The 18609-nt window shown below is 40.4% G+C and overlaps 1 protein-coding gene across 2 annotated transcripts in view; it reads right to left on the bottom strand.

The window, feature by feature from the left end:
* Window positions 1-18609, bottom strand: part of chst15b (carbohydrate (N-acetylgalactosamine 4-sulfate 6-O) sulfotransferase 15b) — a 54570-nt gene that overhangs the window by 22418 nt on the left and 13543 nt on the right. The window contains exons 1-2 of one of the 2 annotated variants that reach the window (XM_084741206.1): window positions 1868-1928; window positions 1330-1598 (exon numbers count right to left, since the gene is read on the bottom strand). In XM_084741206.1, coding sequence (XP_084597332.1) covers window positions 1330-1598; window positions 1868-1928 — 330 coding nt within the window. Of the gene's footprint in view, window positions 1-1329; window positions 1933-18609 lie in introns of those variants that run through there. The other variant, XM_084741205.1, reaches the window with a different exon arrangement.

Genomic DNA, 18609 nt, shown 5'->3' on the forward strand with positions numbered 1-18609 from the left:
CATCAGCTATTTTGCACACTAATGTGCACATAAATCACATAAATAACACATAAACGTTATAGTTTAATTGTTTCTTTTCAAATCCAATGTGCTTGACTCAAGTGAAAAATAAAAAATAAAGGCATAAATGTTCTATTACTGAGTGTTTGCTGGTGATCAAACACAACAAAGGGCCATGTCACTGTGAGACTGTGAGACACAGCTACTTTAAGGACAATTAATGCCGGATCCATCCACAGATGCCGTATTGATTGTCCCGCGGCCACACTCTCCTATTCATTAGCTGGTTCAATAAGAAATTAGTTATGTTGCAAATAGCCCCGGCACAAGCCATTATCATTAGGATTAACAATTAATTGAACCAGGCTTTGAGGTGAGACGGACACTGCAAGAAAGCCACGGGGCCAATGTGTTGGAAGACTGTGAGATGACTTTGAGCTTTAAATCCCTGCTGCAAAAAAAAAAAGTTGGTAGAGACATATGCAATTATCTGGTGTGACATGAAGTCTTATACAAGGTTTTCAGAGCAGTTTTATCTCTTTATAAATTAAATTAGGAGCTGCAACCGGTGGAGAATTGCTACAGCGTGGCCGTATTGAACCCTGTGTAGGCCGCATGTAGGCACGAATACTGATTTGAATCACCTTTTCACTTAGCATTTAATTACGCTTCAAGACACATCTGTGATTGTCAATTAAAAGAGAGATCAATATCATGCTGAGCCGTGTTTGTTATGTGATTAAAATAGAGAGATAACATTTACACTGTAAAGCTCTTAGGTATTCATTATAGCAATCGATCTGATAACAAAATCAAATGTTGAATACATTAAATGAGACATATACACACATTCTTTACTCAAGTAGAAGGACAGATGCATGTGTAGAAAAAAAAAGAAAAGTAGAAGTACTGATTCAACATCTTTGCTCAAATAAAAGTGAAAAGGTACAGGCTCTGCTGTAGTAGAAGAATAAAAGTAAAAAGTATCCCTCTGAAGGACATTTCTACAGGCTGTTTCTGTGCTAAGCTAACAGAACCTCACCTTTTCTCCGCTGCTGATTCTCCCTCTATGTCTGCTCTGTCTTTCAACTTGTTATGTGTTTTTTTGATGGATACACCAAGAAATTGTCTTTTCTATGTGTTGCAAAATAAAAAATAACCAATAATTCCCCTCAAAACAGGCCTGTTTTGAAAACATAAGCAGAAGAAAGTACAGAAATTTGTGTTATAATGTAGGGAGTAACAATAAAAAAGTATAGTAATGAAGTGTTTATACTTAGTTACCTCCCACCTTTGGGCATAAGACAAATATATTTTGGCTATACTCACATGTGGCTCACTGTTAACCAGTGCCTTGAGCTCCGGGAGCTGTCGACTGCTGCGAAATTCCACCTTAGATGCGATGGACTTGACCACCAGTTTGATATGTGCGTAGTCCTTAACCGAAGAGAGGTTGAAGGCAAAAGGTCCCGGACTGACCAGGCTGTTGAAGTGGTAGGGCGAAGGGGTGAGGAGGAGACCCTTCTTGTCTCCTGTCAGGATGTAAGAAGCCATGATGAAGAACATGACGGCCAGGCCGAACAGGAAGCTGTAGACCCGGATCTTGCGGAAGCACCCCAGGGTGCTCCAGCGCCTGGGAAGTTCCCGCTTCACCTCCAGGATGGCGAACAGGTTCATCGGCGTGTCGTCCACCTGAAGGAGCAAGGGCCTCTTGCGGTAGTCGTCCACTGTGGAGCCCAGCAGGCTGTACTTGTAGTCCATCTGCGTCATGGTGTCAACAGCCTGCAAGTTCCAGGTGTCACAGCTCAAACACAGGGAGGTGTTATGGAGCAGGAGCAAGCCAGACAGGAGGTTTCGGGTTGGGGGAATGGTCTACTGTTGATATCCATGTTGCGTTGTGGAGAGCAGCCCACATCATCCAATGACATCTGCCTAGAAAGGGGAGAAGAAAGAGATGACCATCTGTCAAGATTGACTCACTCTCTGAGGCAGCAACTTCTAAAACCGTAGAAATATTTAAAATAGCCCTTTGTAACCACCTACACTTTTCTGTGGAGTGGAGGTTCTCTGAGTCACATTCACATCCTGTTAATGTGCTGACTTGCATTTGTGTATCTGCTTCAATGGGAGCCAGGTTGCTATCAAGGCCGGGCGCTGATTGAAATTCTTTCCATTTTAGTTTCAATGTACATTTTCTACCTGAGGAGAATGTCAACTCATCCCTTTGTATCTCCCAAAGACAAAATAATGCTTCTTTATGATAGCAGGTAAATAATTAAACCTGCAGCTGAAGCAATATAACCTCAGGCTGAAAAGCAGCAAACTAAATTGATAGTACAGAAACAGTTAAGAAGAGTGGTCTGCTCTGAATGTTGACAAATTTATGTGAAATCGCACTAAAAATTAGGGAGTTGAGTAAATCGTCTTTGGTGTGGGTTCACACCTAAAGGTCCAGTTTCTGAATCAAACCAATGTGAGGATGATACATTACTTAAATTTTACAACTGGTCTGGCTTGCGTTCACGAAGGCAAAACTCAGTCCAAAAATTGTCAAAAGATTAGTCACTTAATAGAAATGTTGGTTCTATTATTGATCATACAATTGGTAGGTAAAAAAAACAACAAACGTTGTTGTTGATGCTGATCTGGAGTGGATATCGGCAGACTTTTGGGGACCGGGCATATGAACGTCTCATAAGACAGCAGGTATTAAATAACTTAATACTTAAGGCATTTTTAACTTAATTGTGAGTCCACATTTTGGTAGCAAGTCAGGAGAAGAAAATGTTTTTTTAATCAATGAAATAATGCATACAATGGTACACTTCTGGCATTAATTCTAATGAACCAGGCGTAAATGTTCCAGGGTACAGTTCAATAGGACTAAAAACAGCTGGTGGGAACACGCCCACAGGCAACCAAGTCTTCTTTAGTCCGCCAGTCACAGGATAAAAGATATCCTCAAACTCTACTCAGGAGTTTGCTGTTTGGCCCAGTACGAAAGTATCAGGGGACTGACCTTTTTGTCTTGTAACACCAAAATCACTGGTGCGCTGCTGCTAACTGTGCTGTAGCTGCCATTAGCTAGTTAGCTCAGTTAGACTGGGACACAACCTCTAAGACTGATGTAGGCCAGTTCGACAGCAGGGAATACAGTACCAAGGTGATTTACAGAGGCTCTGATCAGGACTCTGACTTCGAGGATGTTGAGCACAGCAGGTCCAGGCAGGGACAGGAAGCATGATGCAGCTGAGGTGCAAGCTTCTAGCGAGTTACTTAAGTACTTGGGATACAACAATATATTGAATATTGAGCATAAAAATGTCTCAATACTGTGCTGGACTGTGGCAATATCCACCACAATATTACATGGCTAATTATTTTATTTTATTTTATTATTTTTATTTTTATTCCATCATTGTCAAAGACATGATTGCACATGCTTAGGTGATGGATGGATACTTGTATTTCGTTTTATTTTATTACAAAAAGGATGCAGAAGCACTTTAACTTGAAAGGAAAACTACATTTTTAACAAGCAAAAAATGCTGTATACATCAGATTTATAATTCAATAAAGAGGATTTTTTTCAAGTCATAATTTTTCTTTTTTCTTCAGTAATGTGATTAATATCATTTTGCGGTATTGTCATACCTTGGTTTCCAGTAACATTACACTGATTGGGTTGATAAGTTCCAGGAAAATTAGTCAGGAAAGCCCCTCTAAGAAGTAACAAATGTAATTTCTCAGAAAATCTGATATAACGTTGAATGTGACCAATTATTGTGCAACAGTCAGGTGATGCAGGGTTAAATTAACTTCCTCTTTCACTTCCTGTTTCAAAAAATAAAGTGTGCACGGCAGCACACTCGCACAGTCCATCCTGCCATCCTCCCTGTGCATGGGAGTCACAATATGGAGGGAGCGATAAGGACGAGGGATGCATTCAGCCCAGAAACTATGAGGCTGCGTGTCAGACTCTCCTGGGGAGAGACACGAATATAAGAGATACCCAGCCTGGACCGGAGAAGGGATTATATTATCAGAAAATGGTATTCCTCACTGTGAAGTCACATGGATCAACAGTCGCCCACAGATAAAAGGAGGGCCAATGTCTAAAGGGTGAAAGAATTGGGGATCTTTAATGATAATGCTCCTGCTGCAGCAATGTCTAGTTTTATCCTTGAGGCTTCCTTTGTGTCTGGAGCTGAGCCAACATGATGGCAGTGAATACAATACAGCATAATGACAAAAAGCCAACAGAGCCCAGGGAACAGAGGGTCTAGGACACTTTTCAAAGGATGAGTGGGATGTGGGGGAATATGGCTGAAGTCTTTGGTAATGTTTCACACCTTCCCACTTGAAACCACTTGGATACAGCCATGAAGTTGACGTATGCTATACCTTCGACCTGCTCCTGTTCGCATACATCATAAGATAAGGCGCACTACGGAAGTGAGTCATCGCTCCTCCTCAAATGGCTCCTGATATTGTCTGCACCCCCGTCTCCCCACCACCGCCCATCGCCCACACCCTTCACACAATTTCTGTATTCGCAAGAGCTGATAAGAGGACGGCTGGAGAGCGCCTGCCTACCTGCTCAAGCAATGTCATTTACCCCCAGCTGGGCCCTCAGCATCACGCTGCAGCAACAGTCTCTCCAGGAGACAGGTGGAGAAATAACGAGCCTCCTGCTCTGAAAAGACCGATTTCCCATCCCTCAAGAAGTTTTTCTGTCTGCATCTTCATTCGGCACTGAAGAATAAAGGATCCACTGCAGTCAGATATTAACATGTTTTCGCTTTTAGCCGGAAAATGAACCTATCTTTTGGAGCGGGATTATTTTTATCACTTCCCGAAACGAGGGAGAAAAAGGAATGAGAGTAATGGATTTTAAATTACGATAGCTACTTCAATTAAAGTTTGCCTACACGTCGCAGATGGTGTATCAGTGCTCGTCTTGCGTAACAGTTCACCAGAACAAGCAGTGCTCCTGTCCTTCTTGTTTTTTAAATAGCCTGTAATGGTGTAGGTTCCCATTTTGACATATTCTCAAATTTTCCAAAATGATTAAAAGCTTCAAAAAGACCAAGAGGTTTGCTTTTAACAGAAATGTAATTGCTGCAGGTCAAACGTTCTCTCCACCAGAGAGAAGGACACTATACGCTGTGTAATCAAAGTGCTAAAAGTAGGATGGCATTTCAGGGTTGCACTCCTAACAAGCCCACTGTCTGCTATCGATGAGCATATTCGCTCATCTGTAGTCGCAATGCCATTATCACTTATTGACTGTCTGTCCTTCATCCAAGCTGAAGTCAATGGGTTCTGGTGCTCAAGGTTATTTAACATAGACGGAAGTAAGAAGAGGGCATGGGGGTTAAAGATGGAGAGAGAGAGAGGTAAAAAGAGAGTAGAGATGAAAAGAAAAAAAGAGGAAAAAGAGAGTGTGTCATTGACAAGAGAATGTCACTCTCAAGGGACTTCGCATCTAAATCAATCAGTCAGCTAACTGTAGCAGTGGGCGACTGGCAGCTTGACAGATCTGCTCTATTCATAAAGCAAATATGCTGCTCCTGTCCATCAAACATGATGAAATAGCTTAACTCAAACAGAAATATAGCTGGAGGGCAGTGGACAAAGAGGACACGAGGTTGCATCATCTACCTTTCCAGCTGACAGGCCTTCAAATAATAGTAAAAAAAGTGTGGATTTGAACATTTTGCACATGAGAAATGGATGTTTACCACGTTTATTTCTGCCCCCAACATGCGTCTGACCACTGCCTGGGAGAGAAAAAATGCCTTTTCCTAATATATTGATTGTAAATATGTAATTTGTAAGTTATAGCTTTATTGAGGGGTAAAAACTCTTTGACTGGTGTATATTCTTGACTCTTTGACTTATTTAATGTTAGTGGTGGCTTTTGTACTATTGAGAGCAGATACTGGATTTTTGAGGCCAGTATCGACATACGCAATTTTGAAAATGTTTTGATCTATTGGTCAGTATTTATTGTTGTGAGGACGTCCTGACTACAGACACTGGACCTCTCGGGCCAATCCAATATTGATATTTATGAGTTTAAAAAAATCAGTAATTTCTTTTTTATAAACTAGAAGGACACTTGCAGACCTCAGCCAAGGCCAATAATTCTAGTCATCTATGAGAGGGATATGTTGGCAAGAGCAACCACTATATATGTTTTATTTGTCTGAATATATTTCCAAAATTATAAAGTATCCTGCATCATATTTTAAGACAGGACATTGGTGTCTCAGATGAAGACAATCTGCATGGTTTTGCCATAAAAACCCTAAAATAGGCTTATTTTGATTATGTTGAACCAAAAACCAAAAACTTAACCTCAATTGGCAGGAGTAACAACCGATCTTGAACATCTTACAATATAACAATCAGCTTTCCAGTCCTCTCTGGTGGACACTGACTGGTCAATAAACTGTTCAATAAGCTAATAATTGACACTACTAATAATTAACTTTAATTTATACTTTAAGACCGAGTAATATATTCTGCAAGATGAGCAAAAAAGATATATTATGCTAGAGCAGGGTTTTTTTCATGTCAAGGGACCTCACAATAGGTGCACATTTTGCAATTTAAGAGTTTTTTGTCAGATTTTTCTTTTTTTTTGGTGTTAAGATAATGAAGTCTTCACAGTCAAGCAATGATTGAACTAGAATCAATAAGCCAACCCTATTTATTCCCCTGTTTCTTTCAAAAACATGTGATAAAAGTTAATATTCTAGTCTTCCTTTTACTGGTGACCCTCTATAACCCACGCAAGGACCCATGTTGTTTCCTGGGCCCCAGCTTGAAAACCAATGTGCTCGAGTAGGATAAACAGCAGCCGAAATGATTTTTCACAACCCAGAAATCCGAAAGCTGCTCTCACCACTGACTTGTTACCAGCCTCGAACCCGTCGGCTATTGTCTGACAACGATTTAGCCTCGGGAGGGAAAGGCCAATGTCTCAGGGCTTTTGGCGTAGCCAGCTGATATCCGGATAAATGATGTCTGGGCCGAGGCTTCCTCTTTGTGTGAAAGCCATTGTTTACAGCCTGATTAGCAACTTGAGATGCGAGAATGGAGTCGGAGGTTAATCTCTATAAACAGATATCTGCATAGAAATGCAAAAAAACAGAGCTAATAGATCGTCAGGCGATGACCAATAGTATCGGAGATTATATTTTGGCTTATGTGTTCACAAACTGTTTACCTGCAGCCAAACCCTGTTCAAATGTGATCAATGAATGAATCTGGTCAATACTCCTTGGACAACAAACAGACTACAAACCAGAAATTAGAATGCTTCCCCAAACCAAAACAGATTCTGTTTACAGAGATTAACTTGTTACTCGTCTATAAAGCTTGAATGATTTACTACTAACTAATAATTAATAATATATAATTAATAATATAATTAATAATATTACAAAGTACAAATTATAAACCCTTTCTGGGTTACACGTGGAAATATCGCTCATTTAGGGAGTCTGCAAGTCAAAAAGTATAAGTGTCATCTGACTGGAAAGATCAAACACATTAACCACACAGATAACTCAAATTCATAATGATTGTAATTAACTTCAAAGACACTGGCATCAGTGGTAATGGCCTGCATGCTGTGCTGATGGCTCCCTCCCTGTGTGGTGCAAATGGAATTGCCTCGGCCCTAATAACTCATCAGAGGGAGACCTCTCCATACTGTCTACCCTGTCATTCACAGACAGATCAGTGAAACAGGCAATCAGGCAGATTTGTTTAAAGTCTGCCGTCTACTCCGCTGCGAGCTGTCCATCTCCACGCTGGGAAAACCAACCAATCTCACACGCTGGCAGCTAATTGCTGTTCTCTTGTGCATCTTTTTTCCTCTTTGCTTAACAGTTCCTCTCTTTGTGTTTATTGCTGTCTGTCAGGGTGGGATGATTGATTGTTTCTGTGAAAAGCTGCAATGTAGATGGACAGATTATCTTTTCATTGTTGTTTATAAAAGCACCATATGAATTCTATTGTTCTTCACAACGCTCCTAGAAATAAGGGTTCCAAAGGGGTTCTTTCTGAGGGGCTGAGGTTCTGCCTACAACTATTTGCTCCTACACTTTTTTGGTTTGTCAAGGGTTCTTCGTAAGACTCAATTTTCCATTAAGAACCTTATTTGGTTGTTCAAGGCTTGTTGAAATCCTTCTTTTATCATAATATAAAAAGGCTCTTCAGCAGAACCCCTGGGTGGGTTCTAAATAAAACCTTTGGAATATAAAAGGGTTTGCAGTAGAACTCCGTGGGTGGGTTCTAGAAAAAAACCCTTGGAATGTAAAGGGGGTTCTCGGTTCTAAATAAAACCCGTAGGAATCTGAAAAGGTTCAAAAAAGGTGCAAATCAGATTTCAAACTGGTCACAGCTTTTCTCACGCTGTGAACATGAAGATTTGACTGTGAGGACAAAAACGGCGACAAAAACATGGTAGACTTGCAGGGTAGGAATATTGATCTATTTTTCCTGCACTGCTGTCCATGATTGTGGTCATATTCCATAGTGCTATGCTCTCAGACAATAGGAATGACAAAAACACTCCACAGCCCTATAATCACTCATTCCTCAAACCACAGCAACGAGCGATCATTATACCTGGCTGGAGAAGCAGTCTGAGCGGTGGAGAGCTCACTGTCCTACTTCCTCAGCTCTCTGGTATTTCAAATGGTGGAAATTAATTGCCTGGCCTGCTGATGGGCCCCCGAAATGCCCTTTTTGTTTTGATTCAAAGCAAACCGCCGGCTCGCTCTCTCAGACTACAGAGAACTCGCTGCTCCCTATCACAGAAAATTGTTAAAATATCTTAGTTATCCTCAGAGACCTCCACGGACCTGTGTTGTTGTCTTCATTTTCGACTGCCGGAGAAGATTAAAAGGCCCCCTTTTTTTTGTATTGGGCATAACAGCATCCCATTTGCAGAGGAACTCAAAAGCTTCCTGCTTGTTTTCTCTTTGAAAAATGGTGCAGAGAACTCTTAAAGACACTCTCTGAGACAATTTGCCTCAGTATATTTGTCTGCCCTCAGAGGACCAGAGGAGGGAAGTCTACTCATATGTCAGGGTATCTTTTATTATTCAGTGCTGTTTACATAGCATGACAGCTTAAACTTCACTTATCTGCAGGGAGCAACAGGCAGATTAGAGGCTGTGTTGGAGGCCGGGACGCAGTGGAAGTGAGCCGATAAGCTTAAGCAAGTCTGATCCACATTAAGACGAAGAGTGGATGAAAAATGGTTAAATCCTCAAACACAAATTAATCACTGCAGAAAAGGGGTGATACATCAAAAATACTTTGTTACAGATTACAAATACTTGCTTGTGTTTAAATTAAAATGCAAAATAATGGTATGGAAAATGTATTATGGGTCTGACCATAACCCCTGTACTTTGAAACAAAACAGTTAAGCAGCAACTTCTAGTGGCAGTAGTAATTATAGTCTAATAGTGATTATTATATGAGCAATATAAAGAGCGAGAGAGTCTGTGTGGGAAGGAATGGTTCCCCCAGGAGCCCAGGGTTCACATCCTGTGTGAAACTTAAAGTCACCGTTGACTTATTTAAAGTTTATTTAAAATTACACAAGCTACATTTTGTAAGTAACCTCTGAAATATGATACTTATTTAGCCTAAACCATGATCTTAACCTGATCTAACGAAGTAGCTTTGGTGCTTAAACCCCCACAAAAATAGGTTGAATCTCCATTTAATATACAATCTGTGGTTGAAGTGAGTTTTTTTAGCCCACCCCTTCCTCCCAAGATGCGAAACTCAGGCAGGCTGCAGGAACACGAGCAGAACATACAACATAAATTGTATACAATAACAAGCAGATGTGAGTTCTACATCGTTAGTTTATCAGCTGTTTATATCTGTCTGCCAATGTAAAGCTAAGCCTGTTATCCTGAAAAGCCTTCAGGATAACAGACGGGTACAAAAATTCAACTCTGGTGTCGGAGTTCAGGGAGACTCCATTTACATATTGCTCAGTTTAACCTTTATAAACATGTATTCCTTCCAAAAGATTATTAATGGGTTCTTACAACTCATAAATGGACAATTACTCATTCAGCAAACATTCTGCATTAATTTTTATCTCTAATTAACATCAAACAGGCAAACTAAGAGTTTTTCCTGCCCGGAATAGAAACAGAATTAAAAAGAAAACGCAGCAGCTGTAGAGTCGTTGTCAGAGAAGCAAGTATTTCAACTTGGCATGTTTCCTTAATCCCTGACAACATATCATGGTCATTTTATGATACAGTAAATATATTACAGATTTCTCCTTTAAGATCCGGTTTGCCTGTTGCTGGTCCTGTCCAATGCTCATATATTGTTTTTTGGGAGTCATTGACAATCGACCTATTCTGTCATTTAGGCATGAGGACGTGTTGGCGTTTTCTAGCCAGGAAGCATATTTTCCATCTCTACAACATGTGTTTGCTAAATGTTCTTTTCTTCTGAAGCATTTTAGTGTAATTCAGTAAGCTTGCCTCTGAAAGTGTCTTATTTGAGAATAAAATGACATAAAGATGAAAGAGGAAATCAAGATATCATTGGACAAAGAGAGTAGACATATTCACACTCTCTAGTTGCAGTTTGCACTGCAAACATTAAAGACAGTGTGGGGAGCAGAGAAGGTTATGTAATGCTGACTGACAAACAAGAGAACATAATGTAAACAAGCGATTATCCCCGATTCATTGTGCAGACCTGTGTGTAAAGTAATACAGTGTTGTTCCTTCCCTATATAGACACTAACATGGAATTTTCCTGTAGCGTCTGTTATCTGTGACAGTCGCAAAAAAAAAAAAAAACAGATTATCACAAGTGGAATGTGCACAGCATAAACATCAATCTGCTGCTGCAAGCTCGCCTCCACAAACCACAGAACCACAGAAAAGACACAAAGCAGGCGAGCTTGGTTCTTCTGCTACATTCAAGGTGTGTCGGAATATAAAGCAAGAGCACAGAATGACGGAGTGGACTGAAAACACTGCGATGGAGACACTTGGGAGACCTTGAGAATAGAACGGCACATTCTGTCCACAGAGTCCTTGTGTGCAGCTGCCCAGGAGTACTCTCGACCTACTCTCACAGACTGATTTCAGCCGTCCACTGTCGGACTGAAGACACAGTTTGTCACTCAGGAACAAGCCCATCCTCACAGCATTATTAAGCCAATTTCCCCCTTAAGCACTGCTCAAAGATCCTCTAAAGCAAATAAGCAAAAAACTGAAGAATACAGTAAACAGCTAATGACTTCAGACTGTAAGCAGAATGTCAGGACAGCCTGCAGACTTTGGCTTTTTCTAGACAAACGGCTGATGAGCTGATAAAGCCGATACAAGCTGAAGGGCTGTAAACACGCATTTAATGTATGTTCGCTCGTGGGAAACCATCCGCTCATCCTCTTCCTCTGCCGTGACCCTGTGACATTTCCATTGGAGGGGAAGTGGATTTTGGTTGAAGTCCACCAAAAACACAGGAAGTGCTGTCATGGTAAGACTTTGATAGAAGCCATCAGAAGGAGGAACAAAGGATGCGTCAGCGCTTTGTCAGCTGGAGAAAAAAATGTTTTTTTTCCACCAGGCCACTCACAATAATTAAAGTTCAGCGCGAGGCCACTGCCAGGGTGGCACAGCCATGAGTGTCACCTTGTGATTGGCTAAGGAGGGATGGTGATAAATAGCTACTGAAGACACTGACACCGCCTCAGTATGAAGTATGAAGGCTATTTTAATTTGTCAGGGCGATCTTAAAGGGATAAAGCTCTCTCCATAAACTCATATTTACAAAATATTAAATTTTATTATAAAACAAAAGTAGATTATTTTTATTTTTTACATATATTTTTTAAAAAAGTATCTGTATTCATATGTAGATATTTGTTTGTAGAGGTTCGTCATCTCTAATCTCCAACTCCATTCTCATGCGTCAAGTTGCTGATCAGACTGTAAACAATGACCAGCATATAAAGAGGAGGACTTGGCCCGGATATCCACTGGATACACCAGAAACCCCGAAACATTGGACGTTGCTCCCAGAGGATAAATCAATAGCCACTGGGTTCTGAAACTGCTTTGTCAGAAATGCAACAGAAGAGCAGCTGGTGTATCTATTTACAGTGCTACCAAACAAACTCACATTTTTATACTAAATAAGTCAGCAAAAATAATTGCAACAGTGACGTGATTCCATGCTGCATACGTTGCAGGTAGTTTCACACAGGATGCAGTAAAGTCATTCGCCTTGTTGAGGAAGTGTTCTTGTCACCTGCAACTCTTTATCTAAATGCTTGCTTGTTCCATTTACTCCTTTCCAAAAAACTATAAAAATTACTGTCTTTTTTGCAGATACATTTTTGATGAGCAATAACGTTCAGTGCTAACTGCGGTGCCTAATATGCTGTGCATCCTGTGGCTGCTTCACGATAAAAACCATTCATTTTGTCAATTGGATGCTTTTAATGTGAAGTGTTCGGTTTCCATTAGAAGTAACTAAATACAGGCAGCGAACAGTAAACAAGGATGTTCTTATCAGTTAGATAAAATTAAGATGGATTACATGCATGCTTTGTTTATCCCCTGTGCATGTGAATGTAATCTGAATCCTGTGTGGGAATGGAGGCCTCCGCTAACACCAATGAAATAACAACCACATACTGTATAAATGCATTACATGGCAACTGCATAAAAATGACTATAAACGGTATGGAAAAAAGGTTTCATTTTATTAATATCATAGTGCTTCAGGAAACACACAAACAGAAAAACAAAGAAATAAGTCCACATTTTTGCACTTCGTGTTCCAGTTCTCTCTTCTCAAAGTCAATAGGGTTTGTTTTTGGTTAGATGCCTGAAACAAGGTCTGTAGTTTAACACAAGCTTAAGAGTTTTTCATGTTTTGTTCTACAACATAAAATGCTTTCAAATCTTTAAATACCCCACTTGTGAATTGTGGTGATTGCGTATACGCTTAAAAGGTCATTAAAGTGGCATTCATTTATGAAGATTATTTTGCTGAATAAAACATGCAAGTATTTTAGTAGCTTATTTTCCACACTGAGCCAAAAAATCCCAATTGGCTTTTTGTGGAGGGAACCAGATGCATACAAAAATATGTCATCCGTACGGCACTCTGTAACTCAAACTAAATTTAAGGTCCACCACAGACTCAAACTTCATGTTTCCTGCTGCAAGAAGATGTCAACTGCAGTTGACTGTAGCTGAAATCCTCCTGTTTTTGCTTTAAATTTTATTTTTTTAGCCTAATTCTTACCCAGATTTATGTATTATTGATTATTTCTATACCATTTGAATCATGAGTAAATGCTCATAATAAATACATGATGGAAATACAAATTGTGACCCTTAATTATGGAGTATCTATTTAGATAAATGAAATCAATTGGAAAAAGCATAATTTGTTGGAGTAAATGAAGCGAGGACCAAAGCAAGGCAGTGATGCGTGAAATTAATCCTTACGATATCTTGGGAGTACAAGGGAAACATCTGGAAATAGGATTGCATCGTGCTGCATCCCTACAATGTACCACAAAGCCCACTGATAATAGAGCGAGCAGGAGCCCTATGACCTGTGAAATATGTCGCTTCCTTCTTCAGTGCCCCCAAGGGGCCGCAGCCCAATCTCATCATGTAAATCACAACCATGCAACACAAGCAAGGAAGAGAAGATCAGTATTAACTGTGGCTGAGAGTGGATTCATTTGTAATATAACCCCGGGGAGAAGTCATCCGTCACATTCCCCCAGATCACACACGCTGTTGACCAAAGATCAGAATCTAATCTCCAGGAAGTCAGGCAGCAGGCCCCCCCAGGAGACCAGAGGACCCGACCGTGACCCAACCGAGGAGCCGCCGGGTCAAATTATCAACGCAGCCTTTTGGACACTTTCACTGCTGCGAAAGGGCGGCGAGAAACGTGGCCTCTGCCCTGGATTCATAACTGCTGCTCAGCTGGGATCTCATGCTGGAGTCCCAGTTCAGCACTTTTCGTCTGTCTTATCTTTTATTCATTATTTTAATTTCACTGGCAGCCTCCCACAGCCAGTGCCGCTTCTGAGGTAGATAAGTGCTTATGATGGTGTTATTAAAAAGTGCAGAAAAACAATGGCTGCCATTTAAATTATTGATTGCGGTAATGGATATCTTGTAAAGAACACAGGCTGCTCTGGTCTCCACAATGAGGCTAAATTGGGACTGAAAAATGATAATTCTGAGATAAGAGGAAAGGTGAGAGGTGGCGTGTCTTATCTGGGATGGAGGCGCTCTTTACGTCAAATTATGAATAAACGATGGTAATTTTATTTGAGGAGCCGCATCTTTTAACACAATAAACAATCAAGAATTTCTTGTGTGAATGAAAAGGAGCTTCAAGTTTGAGGGGCATATGCAAAACAGTGCTGTGTTCACACAGCAGCTTCCGATGAATAATGTATCAGGATGAACTAAGATGTGATGTGTCTGTAACTTATTATCTAACTTTAGAAAATTTATACCCCGATGGATTCAAATAATTCTGGAGACAGCCTTGTGTGTATTATTTCCATATTTTTCCTCCTCCTGTTTTATATAAGATCTTTCTCACAGTGATCTTCCAGTCACTTTAATTCAGCTTCTTCATTTTATCTTTTGTCTGGCTTTTTGTGTCAGCGGTCAGATGTTTTTCTCCCTTGATGTTGATCATATTCTTTGTTTGTGAAATATTAATCTGCCTTGCTGACAGTTTTTTGAATGTAGGTTGAAATAAAAGACAGAGGAGACGGCGTTAAAGCACTTTGACTGGCAGAAACGTATTGTGAGTAAGTTGTGGGAGAGAAAAAAAAAAAAGCAAAGTGAATGAGAAGTCGTGAAATATCACTCTCGATTCATGGACGCTCGGTGCTGTGTAGGAGGACTCGATGTTTTTGGCATTTGTGAAATATGTGCCAATCGGCTTCTCATCCCCTTGAGGTTCATCTCTTGTGCTTTAAATCGCCAATAATGTGGGCGGCAACTGCAGCCTGTAGCATTTATATCAAGCACCATTAGCGACTAGTAGGTGGATAAACAACAAGGCTTCCCACCAACAGTCCAACTAAAAAGTTAAAGTGTAAATCTTGGGATTACATCACTACATTTTTACACATAAAACTAGAATTACTGCCTGACGGTTGTATGTCTTCGCCAACCAGTTTGGTTGCAGTTAATATCCATATCTGTCCAGACAACTATAATGTATGCAGTGAATATTTTGAAGGATTTTAATAAAAGGTGTTAAGTGTAATTTTTGGTAAAATGGAAATGATCATGACATGTACAGTATGATTCTAGTGAAGTGAGGACTGATAAAGGGCTGGACATTATGATGTCACAGTGAAGTTGACCTTTTGGATATGAAATGTTATTACTTAATTTTATCCTATTAGATGTGTGTGTCATAATTAGAGCATGAATTCTTGAGTTACAGATAAAAATGTGCTTTGCGAGGTCCTAATGACCTTTGACCTCAAAATTCAAAGTTCATTCGTGAGTCCAAGGGGACATTTGTGCCGAGTTTGAAATTCCGTCCAGGTGTACCTGAAGAATTGAGTTCACAAGAATGGGACAGATGTGAGTTCACAGTGACCGCCAAAATTGAATGAGTTCACGCTTGAGTCCAAGTGGATGTTTGTGCCAAATTTGAGGAAATTCCGTCAAGGCATTCTTGAGATACAGTGTTCACAAGAATGGGATGGATGGACAGACAGAAAACCTGAAAACATAACGCCTCTGTGAGTTCACAAGAATGAGACAGATGGATGGACGTACAGACGCAGGGCCCTGAAAACCTTGATTATCGCTGGTGTGGACGCATAAAAACAGCAACGAAACGACTGAAGACGCAAGAATTTGGCCCTTAACCTAATCTGACCTCGTCCTCCTTCAGACGACCACCTCTTTACTCGTTCAACACTCTACCGACGCCCACTCCTCCTCACCTCCTCTCTCTCTTTATGAGAGCCGACAGGCGGGCCCTCTACATGTGGACCAAAGTTCAATCTACTGTTAATCTTCCGTTTCCACAAGAAGCAGACGGACCTGGGGAAAAGCAGTTGGTAATTAATCCAATGGGAATGTTTACTGTTTCCAGAGGAATGGCTCTGAGCCCACAGTGCGGCATAAATGGCTCCGATTAAAATTGGCTCACAGAAAAATCGAGGGGAAAAACCGTAAGACTTGTTTAAAAAGAGGAGAAAAATGTTGTGGTTTCAAGACTATATTTACATTTACAACAATATTGCTGTTGTAGGGTGTTTTTCCATCCACATGTTATTGCGCATTGACACGTTTGACATTTGTAGGACACATCTGTAAACACTTCCATGCTCTGGAATCACACCGCACTTCATCTTGGTAAACCGCTACTAAAATGCGCCTTCATGACACATCTGTGCAATATATAAATACAGTATGTATTTTGGTAAACACTCAATGGGAATATCATGAAAGCCAATGAAGATGAGACATTCAAAGCATAGATCTAAGTGCGCAGAATGTGTTCTGTTCCCAACAGAAGGCATTAAACACTGAATTTAAAAGTCTGAGTGGCCAAAAACATGCAACAAACATCGAAGTGATGAAAGGGAAAGATCGCCTGCAAGTCATCTGGACGCCATTGAAAAACCACTCAAGGTGAAAATCTTGCTGGTTCCCTAAATTGGCAGTCGGTCATTAGAACTTTAAGAACCCTGACTTAAAACAAACCTTGTGACTTATCATCGCTCATTGCACAAGTCCACAGGCTGTAACCCGTTTCTTCAAAGGATGATTCTTCCTTCTTTTATGTAGATTTTTTTTTTAGAGACTTGAGGAGGTAAAGATAAAATATGACGATTAACAACAACACTCCAAATGTGGCTTTGATCTGATTTACAAGAATCTTTTTTTCTTCTAAAAGAAATCAATCAGGATGCAATCTGTATATGACAAGAAATGTATTTGGGCTGGCAGTCTGAACAAGGCCTTAGATTTATCCGCGAATCACTGTTTTACAGAGACAGAAACAACTTAAAAAAACCTGCCCTTGTGTTAAAGACTTGTTCTGTTGGTTTTCAGAAGCTTTGGCACCACATTTAGGAATGATGAATAGATTGATAGAGTTGATTGATTGAGGAATCCAACAAAGAAACGAAAGTCATTAAAAGTGGAGATAAAAGGTTTTCACCTAACACTGCTGACATTATTCTCAATGGTGACTTATTTTTCAGCAGCTCCAGCTTGGGGAATTTAATTAAATCATAATTTAATGGTTTTAAATCCATCACACTTAAGCCTAATTATCAAACAGTTTACAGCTTGTTAGCAGTCAACGGTGTGATTATATAAAAATCCCGAATTAAATGTCGCTACTACACATAATTCGTCAGGTTAACACAATGGTTGTGTGATGAATGTGTAATGTGTAGAGGTGTTACTAGTCTTTAATTTATCACTAAAGAATGAAAGGGACATTTGGGATGTTTTATGATGCTCATAATTCATTGTTCTCTGTAGACCCATATATTTTAAAACCTTCAGCAGTTGCCTTGCAGACAGAAGATGATGATGATGGTACCCTGGACTCGGATAAGTTGAACTCACTGAGGACTGGATGACTAAGTAAGGAAAGTAAGAGGAGCTCATTTGTTAAATCAAATAAGGCTTAAGAGAAACTCTCTTTCCAGTTGAGCTGTCCCTTTGCTGTTCTCTCAACTTCCATCTAACAAACTTGTTTACTAATCACCCTATGACTAGAGGAAAACTTGAGAAGCCTTCTTTAAAATCCTGCAGTCGTGAGGATTCCGGGAGCAACTCGGCGCAATCTGCAAAAATTCAGCTCCTTTTTCGTTGCAGATTCAACTTGGACGCTGTTGCCGCCCAGCAAGGCACCACCTCCACTCAGTGAACTGTGAAAAAGTCAGCCAAGTTATTAAAGACTCCGGCTTTCCATCTGTGACTATGTGCGACGATGAGGAGAAGCACCACAGGCTGTGATGTTCCTCCCGTTTTCGTCTTTAATTCCCCGCTTTCTTAAGGTTCTCGGGCAGACGTATAGTAATCCTGTGCTGTGGCGTTTCACACCTAGTTAACAGTCAGAGTTTCATCTCTAACTGCGCTGAGCCTCCTGCCAGATATAGGGATATGTGCACGGATTGAGTGTTAGCCTATGACTGCCAAGAAAACGTGTGAATTAACAAAACGTAGGCTATTACTGAGTCGGCTGGCTTACTCCTCCACCGCTCGGGAGCGGGCCTGATGCAAAGAGTTTTAGGGAGGCTACTCGAGGGCATCCCAACGGATCCATAATATTAACTCGGCCTGTGGATTTTCAACTTATAAGATGCTGTGCTTTATCTTCTGCCTGCTACATTATGCATGTGACTCCACAATAATGAAGGCTCGGACAAATTCTCCAGGCTTAACAGACAGGCAGGCAGGTTAATTCTCCAAATTAAGGGTGAGCATAAAGAGGTCTCCTTTTAATATGGAGGATTAATTGCACGGTATCTTAATTTTTAAGGGTTGCCAATATGTTCAA

Source organism: Lutjanus erythropterus, chromosome 17 (genome assembly GCF_056507025.1).
Source record: "Lutjanus erythropterus isolate fLutEry1 chromosome 17, fLutEry1.hap2, whole genome shotgun sequence".
Classification (NCBI taxonomy): domain Eukaryota; kingdom Metazoa; phylum Chordata; class Actinopteri; order Lutjaniformes; family Lutjanidae; genus Lutjanus; species Lutjanus erythropterus.